The sequence below is a fragment of the Atractosteus spatula genome, chromosome 6 (assembly GCF_055471065.1).
Source record: "Atractosteus spatula isolate fAtrSpa1 chromosome 6, fAtrSpa1.hap1, whole genome shotgun sequence".
In the NCBI taxonomy this organism is placed as follows: Eukaryota; Metazoa; Chordata; class Actinopteri; order Semionotiformes; family Lepisosteidae; genus Atractosteus; species Atractosteus spatula.
The window spans coordinates 6,194,119-6,206,642 of record NC_142711.1 but is presented as its reverse complement, the minus strand read 5'-3'; the positions used below and the strand labels follow the sequence as shown (position 1 = coordinate 6,206,642).

Sequence of the window (12,524 nt, the reverse complement as noted above, 5' to 3'; positions counted from 1 at the left end):
CTTCAAACAAATACGCAGGATTTTCTGCGGCTGCATACTGCTGAGGTACCTGCATGGGCGGTCGGTTTTCTAAAGTTTGGGATATTATTATCGCGCTGTAACACGTCTATATGTAATGTTATATATTACAAACAAATTTACAGTAATTCGTCATGACGTTATATTATGACGAAGTATACAAACTATAAAGTTTAGCACCTATAGTTTGGTATTCAGTAGCATTTCATAGCTTATCGCTGGAAAATTAAACTCACTCCTTTTACGCGCGCTGGCGCATTGGAGGAATAAGGAATAATAGGCTGTGAGTCAAACAGAAAAGGTCGCGTTTGCTGGTGGTGTTAAGACAGTTTATGTGAAGTCGTGTGTGCGCAGCGAGTGTCTCGACTTTTCTTGGAGACTTTGCCGGCCGGCGAGCGAGCGGCGTGCGCGAGTGTGTTGCCATGGCGACGGGACGCGGCCGGGTCTTCCGGAACTACAGGCTGGGCTTGGAGAGGCTGCGGAGCGGCGGCGGCGGCGGCGGCGGCGCGCAGCGCGCCGGTCTGCAGGAGCGCCCGCAGGCGCCTCCCAGAAGCCCTCACAACAGCAGGTAGCTGTGGCTTGCGGTGCCCGCGGGTTCCTTTTCATTGTCTCATACTGTAGCTGTGCCTTCAGAAATCATCTGTAAAATCACCCATCGTGTAGGTGTGTGTGAGGGGGATGATTTCATGGAAATGCCGAATGTTTTGGATGGCTTAATCCTCATAAAAAATGCACCCATTTTTTTTTAATGGACTACACAATGGGGCTAACACCTAAGTCTTGCACAATAAAATCGGGCAGAAACTTTGTGTTTGGGATTATTTCACACTGCTTGTGCAATACTTGCAATGCGGGTATGACCCTAAATACAAGGTATTTGTCCCCATTTTCTACTAAAAATAACAGAAGGAAAATGAGCCATAAAACATACACACGTGCAGAATAGTCTCCCAGCCATCATTAAAAGCAAATGGCAAAACTAAGCTTGCATTCATGTTTGGTATTTAGTCTTTTAGCTCGGATCTCTTTAAACTCTCGGTCTCGGCTCTCTCTCACTTTGTTGCAAGAGATCCAGGTCTTGTTTGATTTTAGAGCTCTACTCTTCAGTCCTAGCAAAAGAGCATCCCATTAGCTTCACCCACCCCGGTTGTGCACTGCTATCAGTAAGAGCTGCAGAAACAAGCAGAGCAGAGCTCAGAGTCTTCCTCATCTGTTCCCCAGCGGGGGTCTGTGATGGTCTCGGTCAGACACCTGGGGAGCCAGCATGGGGTGGGGGGTGCTCAGGGCTCTGGACTCCAAGACGGAGGTCACAGGTTCAGACTGGGTGGGATATTGCTGGTGTACCCTTAGAGCGACAGTCTTCGCTCAGATTGCTCCAGTACCAAGCTCAGTAGTGGCAGCTCAAAGATTAAGAACATAAAAATGGTGGCAATCGAGAGGAGGCCATTCAGCCCAGGTGTCACCTTCAACAGCATGGCTGGGCAGCTTATTCCACACTCCCGCCACCCTTTGTGTAAAGGAGGCGTGCCTCCTGCTCTCAGTTTTAAATGCCCCTTGTTCCATCTTGTTCGTGTTTCACTGTTCATTCTGAAGAGGTCCGGTGACTTGACTTGTCCAGTGTCTTTGAGGACTTTGAATAATTGTTTCAGGTCCCCTTGTTTTCTCCGTTAAAGACAGAAAAGATTCAGTTCCTCCAGCCTCTCAGTGTAGGACATTTCCTTCAGCTCCAGAATGTATCCGGTTGTTCTGGTCTTGACCGATTCCAGAGCCCCAGTATTCTTTTTATAACATGGTGACCACAATTGTACACAGTAGTATAAATATTCTTACTAGTACATGATACCATTTTAACATAACTTCCTCTGGGGAGTCTTTTTTATTGCTTCCCTAAATTATCTAGAAAATTGTGACTGAATCTCCTAGAACAGACCTAGGGGACATCATGGAGTGTGTTTTCACCTGGCATCTACTCTTTGCGATATTTGCCACTGCATATTAAGGTTCCAGGCCGTGCTCAAACTCTACCAGCTATGTGATTGACCAGACAAATAAAATTCTGCTCGGCAAATAATCTGCACCTCATCCAGATGAAATCCAGTCACATCATCTCTCCCCTAGAGTTCTGGAGCTATCCCACGCTCCAGCGGCAATAAGGCAATTTTAGGCAATAAGATAACAGTAAAAATGATAGAGATTGACTGGGCAAAACACTGTCCTCAAGGCAAACCAGGAGGTGTATTAAGCTGCAGCACGGATGTCCTTGGAGTGTTACCATGTAAGCAAAGTTTGCTTTTTTTTCCCTCAAACCCTTCTTTGTTGCTTTCTAGCCAAGTAACTCCCAAAGTGTTGCCTTCCAAGCCAAAAGCATGTGGAAGATCCAAAATCTGCAAAACCCCTGCTGCAACTTCTCAAGTCCACATTGAAAGGCAAGTCAAAAAGAGCAGAAGTGTACTGTTTCCAGCTGTGATGGGCTGCATCTTCTGTGTCACAGAACATAACTTCGAAGGGTTATTCAGTTCAAATCATCAAGGCTCTCTTCCAGTATTTATTTCTGCAAAACTCTAGTTATTTGACGTATTTCAGACTGCTGCATCAGAGCTCTTGGGTTCTCCTGGGTTTGATTCTGGCTTGGTGAGAGAGAGAGTTTATTTGCCACATGTACTGTACATGGGGGTTCTTGTTTGCGCCTGTCTCTATCTGACAACACCACACAATGTGCACTGTGCTTCACAAAACAGGAAATAATGACAGTCGCAGCCAAGCTACATGCACAGCACAGTTTGCATGTTCTCCCTGTGTTCATGCAAGCCTTTGCCAGGTGCTAGAGTTTTCTTCCGCCTTCCAAAGTCTGCCCCTACCCCAGTCCCTGTCACCACTCCTGCCCCTGCCCCTGTCACCACTTCTGCCCCTGCCTCTGTCCCTGCCCCTGTTCTACCCCCACCCCTGTTCACAGTCCAGGTTATATTTTTGCAGACCTTCAGGATACAGCTTCATTTTCCGTCTGGCCTGGATTGAACACATGCTATAGGGTTTAGTAACTTGAAATTTTGTGCTTGATTTTTTTATAGCTATTATAGCCATTGTTATAGCCATTGTTTTTAGACTTCTCATGTACTTAAACTGTTGCCATGAAACTGAATATTAATGAACAACTTGCTGTCATTACTGAATTAATCATCCTGGTCTGGGTCTGGGAATTTTCTTTTTCCTCATAGAAATATTTGATTTTGAAGGAAGTTGCTTAGGTACATATTTGATTAACTTTGCTTATTTTGTTTTGATTCTTTGTTTTTATTAGCCTGCCTTCTGAGATGCTGTTGAAGATTTTAGCCCATTTAGATGCAGCTTCTTTGCTCTGTATGGGCAGTTTGAACAAGAGGTTTCACACTCTGGTGAATGACAAGTAAGGATTACTCGAGCATCGCCCCGTTCTTCTTGGTAAAACCCCACTGGTCCCAGCACTTACAGTGTAAGACACCAAAACCTGTGTACGTTTGTATGCTGTCATTCTCTTACGTACAGGAAATCGTATTTTAAGTAAGACTTATGTGTTAATTAAAAAGCACACAGTAGGGTGATTCCATATAAGTGAAAAGCAGGTAGGACTGAAAATGTTACTTTTGTCTCTATCTTTAATTGGTCATGGAAAAACAGGTCACTTAATTGGAGCTTTTGTGTGTCTAAGATCCAAGCTGCCTGGGTTTACCATAGATTGCAAAATCAGCCTTGCTTTTTACTGTATCTTACCCATACAAATTTCACTGTGAGTGCTGGAACACAGAGGAGACATTCTCCTCTAAGCAATAGAAATATCTTTCACTTGCATATTATCGTGCTATTTTTCTTTTCTTTCATTGGATTTTTAATACAAATGAATAATGATTTACAGGTAGGCCATGTTGTATCTTGCTTCACTGTGAAGGGATACTCTGCAGTGGACCAGTATCCTACAGTGCTTGGGTTTTAGCAACTCCCTGTTTTTTTTAACTTATCCGTTGATGGAGATGACATCCACGGTCATGGTTCCACAGCACGAGTACGTTTAGCAAATAAAGAGTCGAAAGCAGTCTGTTCTGTAGTGATCAAGAAGTCAGTGCCTACTTGTGCAGAAAGCTTTGAAGTTTCTACCACACAGAAAGACCTGAAGTGTAGATCCAGGCCTGGCCCTGGTGTAGCTCCTTGAAAAGCAACAGGGAAGGGCTCGGGGTTGTCTGTCTCTGTCTCGTACAGTGTGGTCTCTGTCTTCCCCGCGGACGCCAGGCGTACCTGGCTCTGTGTTTGTTTCTTTGTTTCTTAGCTCTCTGTGGTACAGGCTGTATTCGAGGGAATGGGGGGCACAGAAGTGGAGGCCCTCCGATGAGGTGGCGGAGGCCCTGGGCGCGGCCTCCGTCGGCGAGCGGCCGGACGGGTACTGGAAGAGGCTGTACTTGAGGAAGGTGGCGGTGAGGAGTGAGAACAGGTGGAGGAGCCAGCTGAAGGCCGTCAGCCCCTACACGGGCCTGCCCAGCCACACGGAGCAGGTGCTCAGGTGAGCGGGCATGGGGCCTCAGGACCAGGGTGAGAGACCCCTGTACTAACTGGACTGGGGCCTCAGGACCAGGGTGAGAGACCCCTGTACTAACTGGACTGGGGCCTCAGGACCAGGGTGAGAGACCCTGTACTAACTGGACTGGGGCCTCAGGACCAGGGTGAGAGACCCCTGTACTAACTGGACTGGGGCCTCAGGACCAGGGTGAGAGACCCCTGTACTAACTGGACTGGGGCCGCAGGACCAAGATTGGAGAACTCTGCTATAAAGTACGTGAATGCCTATTTACCCATTTTAAATCCTTCAGGAGCCTGCACGTTACATGGGAGATCTCAATACTGGACAAGAGAGGACGAGAGACCACTTTTGAGCAGTCCTATGCCTGCTTTTTTGAGTCCTCTGTTGCTGTGTGTTGGAGAAGCACGTGCTGGCCGTTTCTCAAGAATGTCTCCACGCTGCAGCTGCACGGAGTTGCACGCGATGGGCCTGTGAGCAGAAGGTGAGGCATGTCTCCCCCTCAGTGCACAACATTACACCACCTTCATTAATCTGGATGTGAGGTCGGCTCCATCCTGAATAGCACTCTGTCACCCTGACCTTCATTCTTAATGACTTCACAGACAGAGGACGCCTGGCTGCCTGGTGGCATTTTTCTTCATTCACTGCAGCACTGTCTCACGCTTCTAAATTCTTCCTGGTCTTTAAGTTAAACTGGTGGGGTAGAGCTCTCATTTCGGAGCTAACAAGGATTCATGGAGGCCCATTTCTACGCATGCAGTTCGAGCCTTAGAGGTTCCATTTGGAAATGATTAGAAAGGTGGCGATTGCCAGAATGAAGTCTCATCTGCCTGCAGTGTCCAGTAAGGCCAGATAATACAGACATTTGATGGGTATTAAACTTTATCAACTCTTGACTTTCTGTCTATGCAGGGCTATTATTATTTGCCTATCTATTTGTCCATTATTATCTTCTAACCTGCCATACACAGAAAGCAGTTTGTTATCTATATTACCAGTTACAAAAAGATAAGACTGATATTCAACATAAGGAAGGAGGCTATTCGGCTCATCAACGTCATCTGGTAATTAGTAGGTAATTGACCTGAGGGTCTTATCCAGTTGCTTCTTGAAAGAAGCCAGGGTGTCAGTTTCAACAGCACTGCTTGTTAGTTTGTTTCAGTCTCCCACAACACTTTCTGTGAAGATGTGCCCCCCATACAAGATCTTCAAGGACATTCAAGATCATCACAGACATTGGCGGATTAAACAATGTAACATGAACCAGTAGTGGGAGCTAGATTTACTGAGAACCAGGAGGGACTTCTGTACACCAAGGGCTGTGGGAGTATGGAACAAGCTTTCTAGACATGTTCTTAAAGCTGCTACTCTGGCTTCTTTCAACGAATAGCTGGATGAGATTCTTGGATCAATTAACTACTAACTACCAAACAGGCCAGATGGACTGAATGGCCCCTCCTGTTTAGAACCCTTCTTGTGTTCTTGGCTTTAAAATGGCTGTTCTTTAAACACGTCCCCTACAGCAGGGTGATGGTGTCTTGTCTCACACTGCTGCAGAATACACTACAGGATTCACAAGACCCGGATCATGAGATTTGAATAGGAACAATAGTTGAGTGTTCTATAATAATATTCCTTTTGTCTTCACTTTGTCTGGCCGAAGATCTCTGGTTGCAAAATATGATCTGGATGGCATTCGAGGAAAATTCATCGGCTCTGATAAGCTTGTCAATGTGCTGCATATTCCTCCGGGGCTCATTGTTGGAGTCTGGCGGGTATGTTTTCATTGTTTTTTCTTAATCTTGCATTTTTATTCTGATTTATTTTCTACCATGATGTCTCCATTTCAAAAAGCCTTGTGCTGTGTGAAGTGGGGACTTGTAGTTTAGTACAGCCTACAGGGCCCGTAAAGCCAGGCCTGTCTGCTGAACCCCGCTACATCTCGAATAGTAATCAATGAATCGTGCCTTTAATATTGACACTGATTCTCAGAATTGTTCAATGTGATTCAATGCTTAGAAGGACCATTTTGCTGACTGGTAGTTCTCTATATCAGGTATGGGGCCCTTCAGAAGTATTGATAATGATAGTGAATAGTAATAATGACCACAGAGGGTCAGGACCTCAGTTTTATGTCTCATCCAAAGGACGGTGCATTCTTTAGGACCCACACAGACTGCAGGGTGAGCGCCCCCTACTGGCGCCACTAACACCTCTTCCAGCAGCAGCCTTAGCTTTCCCAGGAGTCTCTCATCCAGGTACTGACCAGGCTCACAGCTGCTGAGCTCCAGTGGGCTGCCAGCTGTGAGCTGCAGGGTGATATAGCTGCTGGCCAATATAGACATATTGGAACAGGAAAGTCAGAAAGAATTTTCTCCACCAAAATACAGCAGACACACCGAACAGAAGATGCTGGAAAAGCATGAGGTATGAGAATGAGAATGAGGTAGAATGAGGTAGAAATGGAGGAAATTATATTTTTTAGTCAGGATTTACTGTAGTTAGTCTAGCCATTCCTGTAACATTTACTTTTAGACATCTTTGTTTGTTGATTTTGTTCTCATGGTTTTATGGGAGGTGATGATGAAGGTTCGGGGAAAAAGACTACCCCCTGGTCCTTTGCACAGGGGTTCCCAATCCTGACAAGCCCCAGTCCAGTCAGTCTTGAAGATCCCGTGCTCCTGGCCCAAGGCAGTCCCAGTCAATTTGATTCATGAGAGCTCGGCTGAAAGGGTCTATAAGACTGACTGGATGGGAGCCGGGAGAAAAATCTGCATCCGACTGCCATCAAGTCTGCATTTTGATGTCCTTGACAGCAAATACACAGAGAATCGGATCAGGACCAGCAGTGGTAGAGAGATGGGAAGTGATGAGGTTTGATTGTCTTTTTTCTTGTGCAGGGGCAGATGTCAATAGCCTTTTTCATGGTAACCCTTCACTTTCACAAGTTAGTGGAAAGAAGCATCCTGGGGACCTCTGTATGGTAAAGATTCTCTTTACTCTGTTTCCTTTTTAAAAACGTAGCTGGGTTCTGTGGAACTGAAGTGCTGTTGTGAAATGGCACCAATACCAAGCACATTATCATTAGGAAATGAAGACAACTTTATTTAGGTGTAAACATAATAGAGTCTATTGTCTATTGTATTAAAGTCTTAAACTAATGTTACAATGCACCATGATGAAATAATATGCAGTAATGTGATCAGGCAAAACGAGTAACCGTTGTTGTACTCATAGCTCAAGAATTCACAGTAAAAGCACTTATGATGCATCTGTAGTAGATCATAGGTAGTCAGGGAAAAGTGGAACAGTTCAAAAACAGGATTTGCTCTGAAGGTTGAAAATGTTCCTTTTGCAAAAACAATTGAGCTATTGGGATACTAGGTCAGAGAAATGGAAGAGGATGCTTCAACAGGACCTGCTATGTTAACATACAAGGGTAATTGGAGACTTCAGTAAGCTGCCCAGCCATGTTGCTGAAGCCAAACAGCTGGACGAGATCCTCCAGTCAGGACGAGTCACTTTTCTACAGGAAAAGTGGGAGTGTGGAACAAGCTACCCAGCCATGTTGTTGAAGCCGATACCATGGCTATTTTCAAGAAATGACGGGATAAGACCCTCAGATGAGCTGTTAATTACCAAACAACCCAGGTGGTTGTTCTCTTGTTTGACTGTGACTGCTCTTATGTTCCAATACAGTGGAGCTGTCTAGTTTTCTTAGAGCACTGCTATGGCCTCCGCAACCGCAAGTAGTGTCTGCCTGTGTGTTTCTTCAGTCTGACCTTGTCTGGAGGCTTTTAGTGTGCCTACGTCTCCCTTCGGGCCTGATAAATTTTATTTTGGGCCTATAAGAATGTTATTTAATTCTGGAGCCTGTGTGTTTTTTCCTGCAAGGCAGTGCTATATACAGTATGTTCTCCTGAAGCCAGGAGAAAGTGTCTTATTTGGGAGTAAATCCTGGGCTGTTCAGTCACTGTGCACCACACCATAACAAAAATACCAATTTTTTTTTTAATTTTCGTATGTTTCATTTTGCATGATTTTTTTCCAGTGCCCTAATATCAGGGCAACATTTAATGTTGTCAAATCCATCCAAATGCTTTTGTGTCTCTCGATACAGCCCCTACACAGCACCAGTAGAGAGGTGTCCTTTTGATGATGTTGACCCCAACTATGGTCTCCATGGTTACACACTGCACATCTCACTTCACAGCAGTGTGAAGCAAATGATGTCTGGGCATTTCTCCCATTTGTTCTGCAGGAAAGGTAAAGTTTTTGTTTTGTAAGTAAACATTAAAACTTTAAACATTTTTAAGGAAGCATGTTCTGTACACAATTTATAATCAGGTGTATATCAGGTTTAGTTCACAATAACTAACTGTTATAATTTAACTTTCTGATCTTTTAGTTTAAAAGGAAAGGAAACTTTTTCCTGGAAGGATGTGTTTTTATTTTCATAACCTGTTCCTTAGTGCTTTGTTTTACTTGATTTCATTTTTATTTCATTTCTGTCAGTGCAAGAATAAACATGATTTAGCTGTAAAACCTCTCTAGCATTATTTGCTTTCTCATATGAAATTTCGAATCTGTACTAATTTTTTACAGATTGCTTTTCTGAGCGGGGTTGTAACAGCCAGTTGTGTCTTTCTTACATCTCTGTTTGGAGCTACAATCTCAGTGAACCCTACGACCGCACAAGGGGGAAATTGATGAAGTTCAGGCAGACTCCTCCCACTCACCCACCTTCCAGCCAATCATCTTTTAACACGCAAAGGAACAAGTAATAGGTTTATTCCCTGCTGAAAAAAAGAAGAAAGAGAACACAACGTTTCGGCCGTGTGACCTCACACCTGAAGAAGGCTCCACGGCCGAAACGTTGTGTTCTCTTTCTTCTTTTTTTCAGCAGGGAATAAACCTGTTACTTGTTCCTTTGCAGCCTACGCATGCTGACGCAGCTCCCCACCTGAACTACATGTCCTACACATGCCTCCTGGCACGCAATAGACCATGTGGTGGCACTGGCTGACATATCCCACCATGCCACTTAGGAAATTCTTGCCAGGGCTGGCTAGTGACCTAACCCAGACTCGCACAATTGGCGATTCCAAATCGGGTGGGTGTGTAACAAAATTAATCAGTGGGGGGCGTTCCTTTAGCTAGAGGAATGTACATGGCCACTCATGTATGTTTTATATACAGTGAAACAAAAGCTTTTTTTTAAATTAAGTTAAAATCAGTTATGGTTAAGACAATTTGTGTTTTGTTTTCAGATCAGATCCGCAATGGGTTTATACCATTGAAGGTGATCAGGAGGAATGACATGTCTCAACACACTTCCATCTCTGGGAAAATCAACACGCCCTGGAAGACTGAGGTTTTAGAGGGAATTATCCAGGTAAATGTTTTAAACTGCATAATAGCATAACAATGAAGTGTCTTATGATGTTCAAGAAACAGATGGATGAGATTCTCTAGTCAAGACAAGAGTCACTTCTTCATGCAGGGGGTTGTGGATATATGGAATAAGCTACCATTTCATGAAAAATTAATCTCTGCAGCCATAAATAACTATGGAATGAGCCATTGAGCTACGTTTTCAAAGCCCTGGTGTCTTTCAAGAAATGGCTCAATAAGAACATCATAACAGTTAACGAGAGGAGGCCATTTGGCTGGTCTAGAATTCAATTGATCCAAGGACCTTGTGTCAGTGACGCACAGCAGGCACACTGTTTGTGTCCTTTTCATGCTGTTTCCCTGCAGAACTGCTGTATGGTGAGCCTGACCCTTCTGGATGAAGCACAGAACCCGTTCTGGTGTGTCAGCACCCCGGTCTCCCTGCAGCTGTCCAGCCAGGAATCGGTGTCGTATGACTACATGGGGGAGAACTACGTGGTCAGTCATGTGGACGCGGACGGCAGGGTCCTGATGGAGCTGGTGTGGCTGGAGGAGCAGGGCCAGTTCTTCCTGGTGCACCTGGTGGTTTCCATGGCCACCGAGAAGGTCAACAAGCACTTTGGAAGAGAGTACTGACACCGGAGACAGGAATCCGATGACACCGCCGAGGCAAAAGAGGATCTAAATCCGCGAAGGGCGCTTTTCCAGATCGGAGTTGAGACGGGCGAGAATCGCAGCATATCTTCATTCCCTTAACATCAGTCAGGAATGGATGTAAAACTTTTTGTTGTTGTTTCAGTTTCTCGAAATTTGAGTTTTCCAATTCCTTTGCTTCAGTTCAGGACACAAAGGCAGCGAGCCGGGGGAGGAGGAGAAATAGATAGCTCTGAAAATGTTAATGGCAATAAAGCCAATCTTCTCGTGTCGAATTTCATCATTTTTTGGCATGACTGACGTCGCATCTGTTGCTAGACTTCACATAGGTACCGTAATGCCCACAGAAACTTATATTGACATGTAAGGAGAAATAAAAATAGGAATGTTCCCAAAGTAAGTGTGTTTTGGAAAACTCCTTAAGTTTTGCGAAAGGTACTCATAGGTGTCAAATATGATCCTGTCTATGGAAAGGCTTTTGAAAAATTCTTACATATGTACTATACACTTTGTATTGTGTCTGTGTATCTTTAGAGGCTGTGTCAAGAATCTTTAAAAGCTACCAAACACTGAGGATTCACAATGTGTTTAGGTCACTTTTTTGCCCTACCAAAGCTTAAAATACCAGAAGAGGTGTCATGCAGCATATTGACCCATCCTCTGGAGCCCAATATCTGCAGTATTCGAACAAATCCATTTAAAAAAAAAAAGGGAAGTGGGTATGGGGCTTTGTGTCTAAACACGGTGTTACCAAAAGGGTGGTGGGAGTGTGGAATCAGACAGCCATGCTGTTGAGGCCGCTACCCTGGCTTCTTTCAAGAAACAGCTGGATGAGATCCTTGGATTGGTTAGCTAACTATCACAAAGTTGTGTCCTCTTGCTTGTGACCAGCCTGATGTTCTTAAGGGTTTAAGAAAGTAAGGCAAGCAAGGACACAGGCTGACAGTTCTTGAGGAATAAGTGATCAAGGGCGTGGTCTTAGAAGAGTGGTGTAGCATAGGCAGAAGGATAAGTGTTAAGGAGAGAGGACACTGGAGGGCAGGTGAGTGGAAAGCCGGTAATCCGTTGGTTCTTGAGCAAGAAAGGAATATCTGAATCCGAGACAGGGGTGCAAAGGGAGAACCGGGGGGGAGGAGAAGGAAAGAGGGTCAGGGGACTCAGGATTTTGGAGAAAAAAAGGGAAGCAGAGCCATCGGATGAGATACAGGAAGGGGGAGAAGATGGGGAGAGCTTATGATGATTGTCAGTGGACTAAGTGGCTGATTGAAAATAAGAACGTTTGTCAGGTGCGAGAGCTGAAGAGAAGGAGGAATGCTGGAGATGCAAGGCAGCAGGCAATTAAGATCTGTATTTCTTTTTAGCCAGGCACAGCTGGATTCTAGCCCAGCAGAGCTTGGGGGAGATCCAGGGAATACGCTGTGTAATATAGGGAAAGGGGTTATTTTAATTAAAACAGTTTTAGCAGATTATACTACGTTTTGTTTAATGAAACTAAACAGTCCCAACATATCCTACAGTGAACAAAATTATTACAATTATGTGATCAAGCTTTACAGCCATTTTTACCATGTAGTGGTTTAGGTAATCACCACTGCAAACTGCTAAATATTCATGTAATTGCTGTTGCAATAAGCTGCTAAAAATGTATTTCCTGGTTATTAAGATTCCATAATGCAAAAGGTAATTTTCACATTGGCAAGACTCCAAATTGATACTTCGCTCAGAAATCCTTCTTGTGTTATGAATTTAATAAGATTGTAATCCTGAGTGGTTCTGACAGAAAAAGAGTTCATAATGTTCATCGTGATGATGCCCTCATGCTGCTCAGACATTAATTTAACAGACACCCCCCAATTCTATGCCTTTATCCAGCTACAGACACGTATTTCCAGAAAAGGTGAATTTCTGAGGC

At 44.4% G+C, this 12,524-nt stretch overlaps 1 protein-coding gene across 1 annotated transcript; it reads left to right on the top strand.

Moving 5' to 3' along the window:
* The first annotated feature begins 425 nt into the window (after positions 1-425).
* Positions 426-10,892, top strand: fbxo15 (F-box protein 15). Its single transcript, XM_088919039.1, has 10 exons — positions 426-586; positions 2,346-2,444; positions 3,317-3,421; positions 4,316-4,546; positions 4,854-5,045; positions 6,228-6,339; positions 7,465-7,547; positions 8,685-8,830; positions 9,835-9,959; positions 10,325-10,892. Exons 1-10 carry the CDS (start codon positions 441-443, stop codon positions 10,592-10,594), a joined length of 1,509 nt encoding a protein of 502 aa, XP_088775165.1. The 5' UTR covers positions 426-440; the 3' UTR covers positions 10,595-10,892.
* Positions 10,893-12,524: the final 1,632 nt, after the last annotated feature.